General features: G+C 36.5%; 1 protein-coding gene across 2 annotated transcripts in view; it reads left to right on the top strand.

Annotated features, from left to right (window-relative positions):
• The window catches only part of LOC129270752 (3',5'-cyclic-AMP phosphodiesterase 4C-like), a 214,652-nt gene that overhangs the window by 99,095 nt on the left and 102,008 nt on the right, over positions 1-13,549 (top strand). Inside the window, exon 1 of one of the 2 annotated variants that reach the window (XM_064106516.1) lies at positions 7,240-7,790. The exons of the other annotated variant lie outside the window; for it this stretch is intronic. Coding sequence (XP_063962586.1) covers positions 7,690-7,790 — 101 coding nt within the window. The 5' untranslated portion in view covers positions 7,240-7,689. Of the gene's footprint in view, positions 1-7,239; positions 7,791-13,549 lie in introns of those variants that run through there. 2 annotated transcript variants of the gene reach the window in all.

Here is a 13,549-nt window from a genome sequence, read left to right as displayed (position 1 = left end):
CATTTATGAGTATAGTAACCAAAGGAGGAACCATCATTTTTATTTTGCTTTATATTAAATATTACATTTTCTTGTTTATTTTCTTTTTTTCATAAACTTGGACATCGGCCTTGCATCTATCATCCCTATCATTGGTACACTGCCCTCTCACCGCTATTTCTCCGATAAACAGGTAAGTATATTCAAGAAAATTCACAAAATAATACTTCAGATAATGCTATGCACGATTGATACAGCACTAAAATATTTAAAAGCACTGTATGCTATCCCCCTGGCCTTAGCAGACCTGCCAACCAGTACGTTTTAGGCGTATTTAGTATGCTTTTGCAACCAAAATACGGCAGTACGTTTTTTCTTTAAAAAATATTATTAAAAAAAAAAAAAAAAAAAAAAACGTACACAAATATGGTTATTAGATCAATGTATTTTCAGGTAACTTGTTTTTTTTTTCAATCATTTTGTAAAAACCAGGGTGAGATATACACATGTTTCAATGTTTTTTTTTTCATCTGCAAGAGCAGTGCACATTTTAGCTTGCATGCAGCTTGAGCGCCGCGATGAGCGAGTGCGTCAAGCATTTTGTTATGAAATACACTTTTAGGGGGAAAAATATATTTTTTTTAATCACAGAATACAGTTTTTCATTCCCAGAGGTTGGCAGGTCTGCTTTAGTAGCACTACCCTGATCAGGCAGTCAAACATTCAGTGAATTGGATCCATCTTACCAGGTAAACATTTACTACACCTGGGTGGAGAGTGACAAATGTAGATAAACATCATGCTAAAGGACACGAGTGCTGTGGTGGGATTTGAACCCTGGACCTTTAGGTTAAAAAATGTTTGTTATATTTTTTTTCCACTCTTCAATAAAGTTTGTACTTGCTGGAGTCCCCATCATGTAGAGTAGATTGTAATGGATTGATATTTTTATGTGATACTTTAAAAGGAAAATGAAATTTTCAGAATATATATAGCGTCAAGGTGTTTGATATACTAGGAAATGCATATTCTCTCTATGAATTATATTTTTTCTTTCCACATTCTACTGATGCAGAGCCTACTGTGTTTTTCCCAGGTAGCATTTATACAGGAAATGAAATCATATTGGTATAGATCAAGATTTAGATAAAGCAGGACATGCCCTGCAGTCCCATGACTTCCGTTTGGCTCCAGAGATACTTTTCTTGTTTCTCCATACCTGGGCCCCGTCTTACAAAGAGTTACGATTGATCTAATCAATCGTAACTGTATGGAAATCCATCAGAGTCATAATTTTTCCACCAGAAAATTTGCACAATGTCCTTTGTAAACAAAGAGAAGCATAGTGAATTTTCAAGAAAACAATGTATGCATGAATAAATATTATAGTTTGAAAATATTTTGAACAAACATGCATAATAGATGTTGACGTTGCTGGCCGTCCATAGTTGTGATTGATGGGATCGTCGCAACTCTTTGTAAGACTGGGGCCCTGGTCTGTCTTTGGCAAACAAGACAAGGAAGTTTGACAAACAAACGGCAAATCTATCTGCTAATCTGAATAGTTTTATTAATATTCTAATGATTAGTACTTGCCGGTAGACGGAATATGCTACCCTTAAACATTGGTAGACCTTTGTTGAATGGAACATTTAATCAACAAAATGTTTTGTCTAATGCTTGTTAGTTGGCTGATAGGAGCTTGTAACCATTCCCCTAGGCTTAATTTACGTGTATGTGTTTAACCTAAATACTAAAAATATCTCTGATGCAACCATTCCACCCCTTACGTCAATATCATTCCTGAAATTAGAACAAACCGTGTTTAGTCTGAATGTGATTTCTACGATTTGCTGCCCTACATGTTAACAACCAATCAAATGTGATTGTCTAAAGAGGTCCGAGCCCATCGTATTGTTGGTTTTATCGTCATCAGCCACTGGAGTTTGGTGAAAAACCCAGCAAATCTAATCCGGGGGAAACCAATGCTGTAGTTACCAGCCTCAGCTGTGTTGCGATAAAGACGCAATTAGCAGTCCATTTTGTGGATTTATGTTGATATTACAAGGCAGAACGTAGGCTTTTTCCCCCCAAATACCATGTTAGTTGGTTAACAATTAAATGTAATGGCTGCTGAAGCTGCACTTGAATTATGGGACAGGACTCGGGATTGATTAACACGTGCTCCTGAGTGCACACGCTTTACAGGGCAAGACCATCCTTTTTTTATTTACATTATATGATTATTAATAATTAGAGAGTCAAAAGGGGCCTAAGCTTTCGATCCCAGCAGAATCTTCGTCGGAGGCAAAATGACAAACATATAAAGTGGAACAATCATAATATAGACCACAGACATGCAACAGCAACACTAGAAACAAGGAGACAAAAGGGGCATTAGAGAGTTGTGATGACCAATCAGGTTAGAGAAGGGGATGTTTACAAAATATAAACTAAATGATGACCAATCTAAGCGCATAGCTGCTGGAGTGAGAATTTTATCCACTTGAGCTGATGGGGATATGATTTTAGACACCTCAATAAAAGTACACGATGCTTTTAGTTGGGATGCACTACGCTTATCATTTTCACTACCCCTATTGTTTTGCTCAAAAGGAGAATTAGACAATTTTGCCAAACAAGATTCCTGCAAAAAGACGGGAATTGACTTTTTTATAGGTAGCTTAAATTGAAGAAATTTTCATCCTTAACACTGCAAAAACGCGGGTGTTAATTTAACACCAGCCTGGTATCTATATCGGTCCACACCAGAGAGGTGTTGAAACAACACCAGTTTGGTGTTAGGCTAACACCAATTTGGCATTTAAGCAACCCCAATTAGTGTTAAACCATATCAGTTTGATTCATAACTGGTGTTGTTTCAACGCTTCTCTGGTGTGGACCGATATATAGATACCGGGCTGGTGTTAAATCAACGCGGTGTCTTTGCAGTGTATACATTGCATGAACTGTGTTGTTAAAAAACTTCCCCACGGGGCCTTGTGAGAGGACAGCACAAAGCATTTTACACCAGTGTTAAATTTATGGTAATCATTAAACATCCATTGATGTTATATTACATTGTGTTTGTTATGTGAAAACTATTTGGTGTTATATGCAATCTTAGTGGTGTATTCAACACCTGAGATCCTCCAACATACACTGTGTTAAGAATAACACCAGACAATGTCTCTATAAACACCCTCTGGTGTTAAAATTACACCCTAGAGATTCAACATAACTCCGAGGAGTGCCAACCAAGGTGTTGTAATAACACCTATAGGTGTTAAGATAACACCAACAACTTTACACTGGAGTGAAATCTACACTTTGGGCTTGATAGTTATTACAGTGTGTCTGATCAGGCTGGAATTTTGAGCTTGAAAAAACGTTGGGTTTGATGGAGACCATCCTATTGACGGGCAATGTGGAGTGTTTGTTCCTGAATCCTAGATTCCCACTTCTACGTGACAATTATTTATCCAGCTTGTCTTTAGATGAACAGCACTTCACTGTCCTCCCCCCCCCCCCCTTGAATTGAAAATACTCATTATTCTAAAGGACTGGTCGCATTTTATAAAGCAAGTGATCAAGAGAAATCCTTTATTAGTGGACGATTTAATAGCAAGTAGTTAGAGGCCTTGAGTACTGAATTTCTCTGAAAATTGTCTGTTACAGGCTAGTTTCCCATTCTTCTTTTCAAAGGACTCTTTTTATTACTAATTATGATGACTTGCTCAGATGATTTGTATGTCTGCCCATGGATCTTACTAGAACCGTGGTCTGTCTCTTAAAACGAATATTCTGCAATATGGTTGTTATTCCTATTAAGTGCAGCTTTCATTTTCTTATAAAAAAGCACTGTTTGTCTTCTTCAGACTAGTCCCCATTTCTTCCTACTAGTGCTCAAAGTTTATGTGCATCCAGGATTTTTTGAGAAGGGGGGGGGGTGGTTTGTCAAAAAAAGAGGATAACAAATTCTAGTTGACTTTAAGAAAAGGTAAAATCAATACAGTACTGACAATTGTGGTAGGGGGGGGGCTCTTCAATACAGGATGCCAAACTCTAGGATAAAACTTCACACTGGCGGATCCAGGGGGCACATCCGGCCCATGCCCCCCCCCCCTTTTTGAGAGGCATAATCAAAATTTGTAATGTAAATTTGCCGTTGTAACACAAGTGTACCTTATTCCTTTTGAAAGCGAGGACCATTTTTTTTGCCTGTCAAAGTTTCCTTGGGAAAATGTGCCCCCCCCTTAGGAAAATCCTGGATCCGCCCCTGAAACTTCGAAATAAAAAGAGAAGTAAATTATAAATTATTATTCACCACCCCTGGACCCCCATTGCATCTTGCCATGCTCCACTTGCTAGCATGACTCTGATGAAATGAAAAATGTATTCACGGAGAACCGCGCATCACAAAATGTAGCTCTCATTGTTATTCTATCTATGTTGTGCACGGGGCCATGACAGTGGTGAGGAATGAGTGTATTCTGAAGTTCAGATACTGTAAAACATTTTAAAGTAAGCCTGTAAAATGGTCACATATTTCAACAAATATTTATAATTCTTAAGTCACTTCTAAGATTTATTTTGAGAATCTCAATTTTCACAAACTTTAATTCAAGAACTTATGATATAGGGCCCATTGGGTTATAAAAGATCCATCTATTTGTCAGTCAGGCTTTAGAAAATCATCTGAATATTCAAATTTTTAGGTAACTGACAGAATTTTACCTTTTTTTCTAGTTAGCTGGGTTTAAAAATACAAACTAGAAGCTGATATCTTTTCTTTCAATAGATCATTTTGTTAGTGCAACAAAGCCATATTTTCACTTTTGTACAGGGCTATAATAATTATTTACATGTTGCACATGGCAAAAAACTAGATCTTTAATTATTTATGCTGAATGGAAAAAAAAACCTCTGAATTATCTTCCTTGCAAAATTTTCAGCAGTGATGTTAAACTTTAGGGTGATCTTTCCCTTTGAGTGAAATGTAGGACAGTATCTTGCCAGGGATCAAATCCGGTTTGGTAGTTCCTTATTGAAGTTCAGAATGGATTTCCTTTCACCAAAGCTATTTATATCACGTCAAAATCTTTGGTATAGCTGTGGTAAGTTTTCCTACCGTGTCCTCATTATTTTGGTCTTCTGTATCTAGCATAAAATGGCATAACCCAACCCTATCCCCCCCCATCATACACTAGTCTTCGAGCACATACTCAAATTTGACACTTTAACAAATCATACCATGTATAGTGTGGAGACTAAACTCCAAACCACATGTGTTTGTGTGCAAATTAGAGTGAATCTAGTCTCCTACTTCAGACCCTGCACTTGTCATGCGAAAAACCAGGGTCTGTGTCTCCAGACTAGTCATACACCCACACACCCACACACAACACTATTTTTCAAATATTAAATATGAAAACATTTCTTTGATCTATTTTTTGATCACATATTTATTCCCAGTTCCAATCATAGTTGTTGCAACATATTTCCCCAGTTCCAGTTAAATCCGGTAGCATATTATGTTCTGTTCATCCACTGTTCCATGAAAAGGAATTTAAGATCAAGGATTTCTATTTGTGATTTGTCATGAAATGTTGACATTTGAGCTTGATTTATGTGTTGCTATGCAGGCAGTTCAAGCTCATTACTAGCAGACCTGTACACACATTTATGATATTGTTGATAATAAATCCTGTATCAACTCGCTAAGCAATTCTTCTGTGATGGCACCAGTTACTTTCACTCCTCCCGGATAAGGAAATATATCAAGTCTTATGAAGAATTCAAACCTGATCAGGAAATATTAGGTATTTTACTGGTGTGAAAACAACATAATTATAATAAATCCCCCAAGAGAAATGATGAATTAATTAATTAGAAAGTGCTTTTTAAAATCATGAGAACTTTTGAAGGGATTTGTCCAAGGTAGTCAAGATAATGGCAGTGTGAAAGCTGTTATAAAAGTCTTCAATCTGAGGCAGGAATGTTCTTAAAACAAGTCAGCTAAAACATGAATAGATGAAAAAGTCAGCATGAACTATGATGCAATTGTATATTAATAATTTTGATAATATTTTACTTTTTTCTTATCATATTTGATTATAACACAACCATTTTGGCTAGTACATATATGATGTGAATTGTGACTAGGCATATCAGTTGCTCCCAGCTGACTGGTGATCTAGTCATTTTGACCAGTTAGTTGGTTTCAGACTTAGAGCGAGGAATGCGCAGCCTTTGGCACAGATAAGGGGTAACTCCTTGCCACACCTGTGCAAATTTCTTATCATAGGCATATAACTACAAAAAACCTTTTCAGATCAGTTAATGCATATAATGCGCATCAGAGAGGTTAAACTGGTATTTTCCTAAGTTACAAGATGTGAACATGTCAACTGAGTTATGGAATTGTTTACAGCCAACGTAATCTCTTTGCACAATACTCTTGAGCGATTCCGTTTTCGTGTGAAGTGAGATGTTCAAGTTCATTTGCTTACAGAACTTGCACACAGTTACAATAATGATATATTTGATAATAAATCATTTCCGGTCCACAGGGCAATGCGTCCGTCATTGAGTTATGGAATTGTTTACAACCGACCTAATCCCTTCACTTGGCAGTCCGTCGGATTTCGTGAGAAATTGGTGGTATGCGTAGACCAAGGATGGAATCCCCAACCCCCACCCCCCCTGCCGCCTCCTCCTCATTTCTCCATAGCCAGTCAGACGTCACCAAATTCTTGTGTTTGTGAAGTTGGTGATGAATGTCATTGTCATGCATTTATTGACCTCTGTTCATTCGGAAGAGAGAGAGAGAGAGAGGGAGAGAAAAAAAGAGAAGGAAAACTTCAGTTCAAGACCAACTGATGATGCAAAGAAAGCTTGCAGAGTTGTGCATTGGAAAAAGGTTGTACTCCACGTACGTACCTGTACTTTGAAATTGTGTATGCCCGTAAATCAGCCTCTTCATAGCCATTCCCATCCTTTTTTGTGTTTACATTTGTGAGACAGACACATGTGTGTGGAATTAATTGGTATCGTGCCAGCATATAGCTTGCAGCTCGGTTTGCGTGCATCTGGTGGAGGCATCTCTGTGGTATTAACTAGCTGTAACAGCATTGACCAATGATACAAATGCTTGCGTGATTGCCTGGAAACTGTCACCGTGTTGGCCTGACCGACAGACGTCACCCAAAACCCACGTGCCACCCCTCCCCTCCCCCACCCCTGTACAAAGAGAACTGCTCCATTTCCCATTTTGTTGTTATGTTAATGCCATGAAATGTGCAAGCCAGGAAAGGATGTTTGGATTGTAATCCTAGGAACTTTGACTGCCATTGAGCATACAGAGTAATGTGATATCGCTACTTTCGTGTCTACTTCGTAAAGAAAGCAGAAACAGCGAAAGACCAACCTGCCTTAACCAGGAGAACAGTCAGCATTCAGGTAACTCGGCCTTTGCCAGAGATTGCGAGAATGTTCGCAATGTGAAAACTGTTTTCACTTCTACACCAGACCCCTACGATTTCACTATCCGGAATTGCCCGATATATCTCACCGATTGTACACAGGAGTATTAAAAGGAGTAAACCCAAACCGACAGATTCAAACGCAACACAGCTCGTCAAGCGACATTGTTGTCTTGGTGCGGATATACGTATTTGTCGCGTGTATTAGTCACTGGATGATTCTTATATGACTGGTTGGAAGTTTCACGGTAGTTACGTATCCAAGATGGATAAAGCATCGAAACTGGAGTTACAGCAAGCCATAATGAGGGCCCGCTTCAAACCCCTGTAAGTTTTTACTGCACTAAGAACAAAGTTTTCTTCTCCACACACACATACACATTGGCCTTACCCTTTCCTCATAGTAATATCAGTTGCAATTGATAAATTAACCAAAAAAAACTTTCTTGACCTACTTATCTTGCCAACATTTGCTCCTCTGTATTACATTTTACGTTGGGTCCTCCTATGCAAATTTCTTGGGCTCTTTTGGACTTTCGGGGTGAAATTCGCCCCAACCCCCACCCCACCCGATTCAGTCGCGCATTTTTATCAACAGGCCTCGTGATATTATTTTTTACAAGAAGAAGCCAACAAACTGCTAACCTGAAGAAAGTTTAACATGAATGCATCATAAATTCAAATACCAAAGTTTTCTTGTTTAACATATTCAAACTGATCGCATATTCATTAGAGAGATTTCTGGTAGCAGCTTACTCAGTACTTGTCTTGAAAAGAAATTTAACAAATGTACCTATAACTATAAAGTCAGTACATGAATGATGGTTGTGTGTTTTTTTGTATATGTTTATTGTCAGTACACTAGTTCCCCCTGCTTATTGATAAATAATAATCACCTAGATGTTTTATTATTTTATTTATCAATCTATCCCTCCATCCATTTATTTATTTATTTATTCATTCATATATTTACTTATTTATTTATTTCTGTTTTCTTTAGGCAGGATGGTCTCTTCAGAGCATAAAAACTGCTCTTCGAGAGAGTCCATTCGAATTGTGTCAATTGTTTTAATAATCTTCATGTATTCCTTTACGTATATTTCAATATTTTTTCTATCCTATCTTTTTGAGGGGTTCACATTTTACAAGCTTTGCTTTTCAGTGGACCCCTCCATTCTTCTCATGATATATGATTACATTGATTTAAATATATTTAATTATATTGATTATATTGATTTAAATTTGACATGCATGTTAATTTATATTTGAATCACTTATTGAATATGTATATTATTTATTCAATGTTGAATTTTGTTCATGCTTTTATTTGAATTGAATTGATTTATCATGTTATTATTTGTATTATGTTGAAGAATGAAAATAAATTGAATTGAATTGAATTGAATTGAATATCCAAGATCAGAAAGATTATGATATTATCTTCTCTTTTTATTTTTTTTGGGGGGTAATTATCTATATCTATCTATATCTATATTTGGTTTCCCATGTATGCCCAGGGAATGGCAAATTTGAATCAGTACTGTTTGTTTTCTTCTAGTGTTATTCATTATGATGATTAGTGGAGTGCAGTGAAACTGCATATCTGATATCTTGATATTGGAGACTTATGGTAAACATATTGCCACTCACATGAAATTTGTATGAACATAATTGAAAACATTGCTCTTCCGTTATCAATGATGTTAACCACATACTTCTAAATTCTGCAAATGCCATAGGTTTCGTACTCCTGGTTACTATTCGTAATACATATGTGTTAAAGAATGAAATTTTATATCACAAACTTATGTAGAGTAAATCAATATGATTTTAAGGAATCATTCCTATTTTGAAAATGTGCACTTGATGATATCACATTGTAATCATATAATTAATCGAAATTTCTGTAATTGTGTGTATTATGTCCAAGAATTAAATTGAGTTGTATTTCATCAGCAAAATCATTATAAAAGATTGAACCCTCTCAGTTGTGGCTGTGCATGACCATCCTTAGAAGTCATCAGCACATGCATGGATAAGAAATTGAATTATGATTATACAATACTTTTTTTCAAGAATTAAAATGTTGTCTCCAATCCAGAGGGCAAAGGGGAAATAGTCTTATATGACTGAATTCAAACAAAATATAAAATGGAAAGTATTCTCCGGGGTGCAGGGAAATTCCCTCTCTTTGTCAAATTTCATGAAACGCGTTTATACATTAATGTATTTGTGGAGTGAGAACATTTAGCTCATTAATGTTTTATGATATTTTTCTAGTCAGGATTTGATACTTGTGATAAGAAGTACAAAACCCACACATTACAGTTCATCGGCCTACAAGTCAGAATATGTAACTGTTTTGTAAATACTCCAAGTTAGATTAGTTCTTTAATTTCAGAATCCTACGTTGAGGCACATCACAGCCAAGTTCATCGACACTGGAAACCAGTTTTTCTCCGAGATATTGTTGAGGATGTATACCACAACTTGATCGTATCATAATGAGGCTCATTAAGGCTTATTAAGAATTCATTAGTTTGTAAATTACTGCTAGCATAGATTCTGTCTTTAGATAGAATGGTAAGCTTGTTAATTCCCCCCAATAAGATTGTAATCTGATATCTTGAAAATTGCTCAGTTAATCAGATCATAAATTATCTTTAATTTGTTAGCAGGATGAGTCTTTTTACATTCGTAATGCATAAAACAAGGTGTTTAGTTTTATGTTATTTGTGTGAGCGAGCTCATCAGTGTGCGAATACACTGACTTCCTCTCTTTTTGCCCCTGGTCAAATTCTGTGGCAAATAACCGCAAATTAGATGGCAACTGGCTATCCTTATACTTGGGAGTTTGAGTCATGAATAGAATTCTATGGGAATAATTGTAAAACTTACAACTGGCTATCCTTATACTTTGGAGTTCGAGTCATAAAGAGATTTTAATGGAAAAATTGTAAAACAGCCAAAATAAACGTGCAAAAACGTCACAATAGCATCATGTAAATGCACATTAAATGGAGGATAAGGAATATTTGCACTTTGCAGGCAGTAAAACAGACTTTTTGTATCCCAATCAGTGGGGGAATAAATCGATAAACAGAGAAGTCATCCATATAAAAACCCTTATTTTGAGATTCTGTATAATATTGCTTTTAAAGTTTTAACTCATTTGAATGGTGCCGAGCTTAAGTGCATATATATGCCTAATGTACACGTTCACTGCCTGAAAACGCTGTCTGTCAGCGTCATATTAATGCAATACACTTGTCCAGTGTATCTCCTCCTACGTGAGCTAGTAATCATCTCAACAATTAACGTTTAGCTGAGCATCGTAGATTGGTATGCGTCAAAGGGCCATACTCAGTCTCGGTGGCCCCTGCCTGCCGACTTCTTACACGAGATACTTCCCCACCAGCCGGTGTTTGCTTGATATTTCCGATTCTGACCTACGTACATGTTTAGATGGAGACCTTGGTTAACATCACAAAGGTCTTATTTAATTAATGAACATCCTGAACTTCCGTGTGTGTTGTATTTGATATTGTCCATATGGATAAAAAAGAAATACCAAGAAAGGAAAAAAATGAGCAGACACTTTCAAGATATCTGTGAATGAAAAATCATCATCTTTTAACTTAAATCCTGGGGGGTCTAATTCTAGCACAAGTAGTTTATGTGATTAGTTTGAGATGATGATACTTGTCACTTTGTTTTCCCCTTTTTTAAGCACAAGAGAATGTTTTTTCAGATGCAATTTTTAAAGGGCTTCATTTTATGATGTCACAGATTACATTGTAGGTGACAATAGGAACCTTGAGCTCAGAGATTTTAATGTCAAATCAGTGTTTATCCATGCCTTTTATATTTGTTTAATCTAGTATTATTGATCGAAATCTAATTAATTAATGCACCAAATTTACAAAAAAAGGAAAACTTTTTTGCCATGTAGACCCCTTTGGCTCATTGTGTGACGAGTGTGGTATGGTATTGCCCTATGAATTACTCATCCTTAACCAAATTCCAAATTCATCTATACTTTAAAATTAGCAGGATAATTCGCCAAATGGCATGCTATTTTGGCAGAATTGTTGTAAGTTGGCTCCAAGTTTGTAATCTCAAAAGATGAAGTGTAGAAAATATCCTACAAATAAATCTAATATTACACACTGTTAAAAGTAAGGTGTTAAAAGCGACACCTTTCAGTATTATGTTGTACCACATACTTAGGTGTTTAAAGATACACCTTGGTGTTTGAATATAACACCAAATATTGTCAATATAATAATCGATGTATGTTCAGTATTGTTCACCATGAATTCAACACTGGTGTAAAGTGCTTGGTGTTATGGTTCTCACAGGACACTGACTGGTGAAATGTTAACACCAATGTATATGCAGCTTATGTGATCATTGATCATTTCAAGATAGTCCTGAACAGGGTAATTTACCAGACTAGTAGTAGCGGGGTAATTTGAAAACGTGGTCTAATGGAAACTGACCTCCCGTGGAGGCGTACCGCACTGGCGCTCGAAGGCATACGACTGGTGGGAGCGAAAGCTTTCCATAACATCTGTCATGTCGGATACTATGATCCAACACACTCGTCAGGAATTTATCAAGAAAACAAATCTCGCCTCGTGTATAATTCAGAATTGAATATACTTGGAGTGGCTCATTCATTGATATGCCATTAGCAGATGTGGTGATGATGATGAGTAGGAGCAGAATTATGATGATGATGACGATGATGATGATGATGATGATGATGATGATGATGATAATGGTGGTGATGATGATGGTGGTGTTGGTGATGATGATGATGATGATGATAATGGTGGTGGTGGTGATGATGATGATGATGATGATGACGATGATGCTAATGATGATGACGATGATGATGGTGATGTTGGTGATGATAATGATGATGATGAATATGATGATGATGATGATGATAATGATGATGATGATGGTAATGAAGATTATGATGATTTTAATGATAAAATATGATGATGATAGCAATGCTGTTGCTAATAGTAATTGTGATGACAATGGTGATAATTAGGATTATTTTTTTTTCTTTTAATTTCACAAATTGCTGAAGTGAACAATATTTCATGAAGAAAAAGAGAGAGATAAAAAGATCAACAAGCATTTTAAGCAGCAAACTACTATGCTATCTACCCCAATGCCTAATCAGTGATTTATAGCTTTAAAAAACAAGAATACTTTCATTAAGAAAAATAATAATTACATTATGCTTAAAAGACTTGTCTGAGTAGACTGAACTTGTACTTCATTATGATGTACACATTACAATGTGTTAACCTTTATTGTTTTAGTGTTGAACTCTATGGGAATCTAACAGATGATACAGCAGAGTAATTAAGAATGAACTTTCATCACCCGACTGGATTCATTTTAAAACTCACCAAGCATGACCTCATCGACCTACTACACGGTGTTGCGAAACAGTACCCTGTTCACATTTAAAAAATCAACACTATGGGGCATAACCCTGTTCACATTAAAAAAATCAATCAATATAAATATGGGGCATTGCAAGAAACTTGCAATCAATCCAGTGGATTCACAATATGGTGCGCCACCTATCGGTTGCAGCGAACAGGCGAAATTTCTAACAGAGGGGTTGACATCGCGCGCAGGAGCAGACAACACACAGTACTGTAATGTGACTGTGATGCTACAAAAATGAAAACCATATGGCAAGAATTCACAAAAAAACGGTCAGAAGTATGTGGGCACATATCTCTCCCACCTCCTGGACCCGAGTAAACAGCTTATCCTGTCGAGTCGTGTTGTCCAGCGCTGTATAATTGCATGCATGCATACTACCACCACTACTTCTACTACTACGTCTACTACTTCTACTACTATTACTACTACTACCACCACTACTTCTACTACTACTACGTCTACTACTTCTACTACTACTACTACTTCTACTACTTCTACTGCTACTACGACTACCACTATTACTACTACTGCTACTACTACTACTACTTCTACTACTTCTTCTACTACTACTACTACTACTACTACTACTACTACTACAACTACAACTA

This window comes from Lytechinus pictus, chromosome 11, assembly GCF_037042905.1.
Source record: "Lytechinus pictus isolate F3 Inbred chromosome 11, Lp3.0, whole genome shotgun sequence".
NCBI classification, from domain to species: domain Eukaryota; kingdom Metazoa; phylum Echinodermata; class Echinoidea; order Temnopleuroida; family Toxopneustidae; genus Lytechinus; species Lytechinus pictus.
Note: the sequence above shows the minus strand (reverse complement) of the source record. Positions and strands in the feature narration are given on the sequence as shown.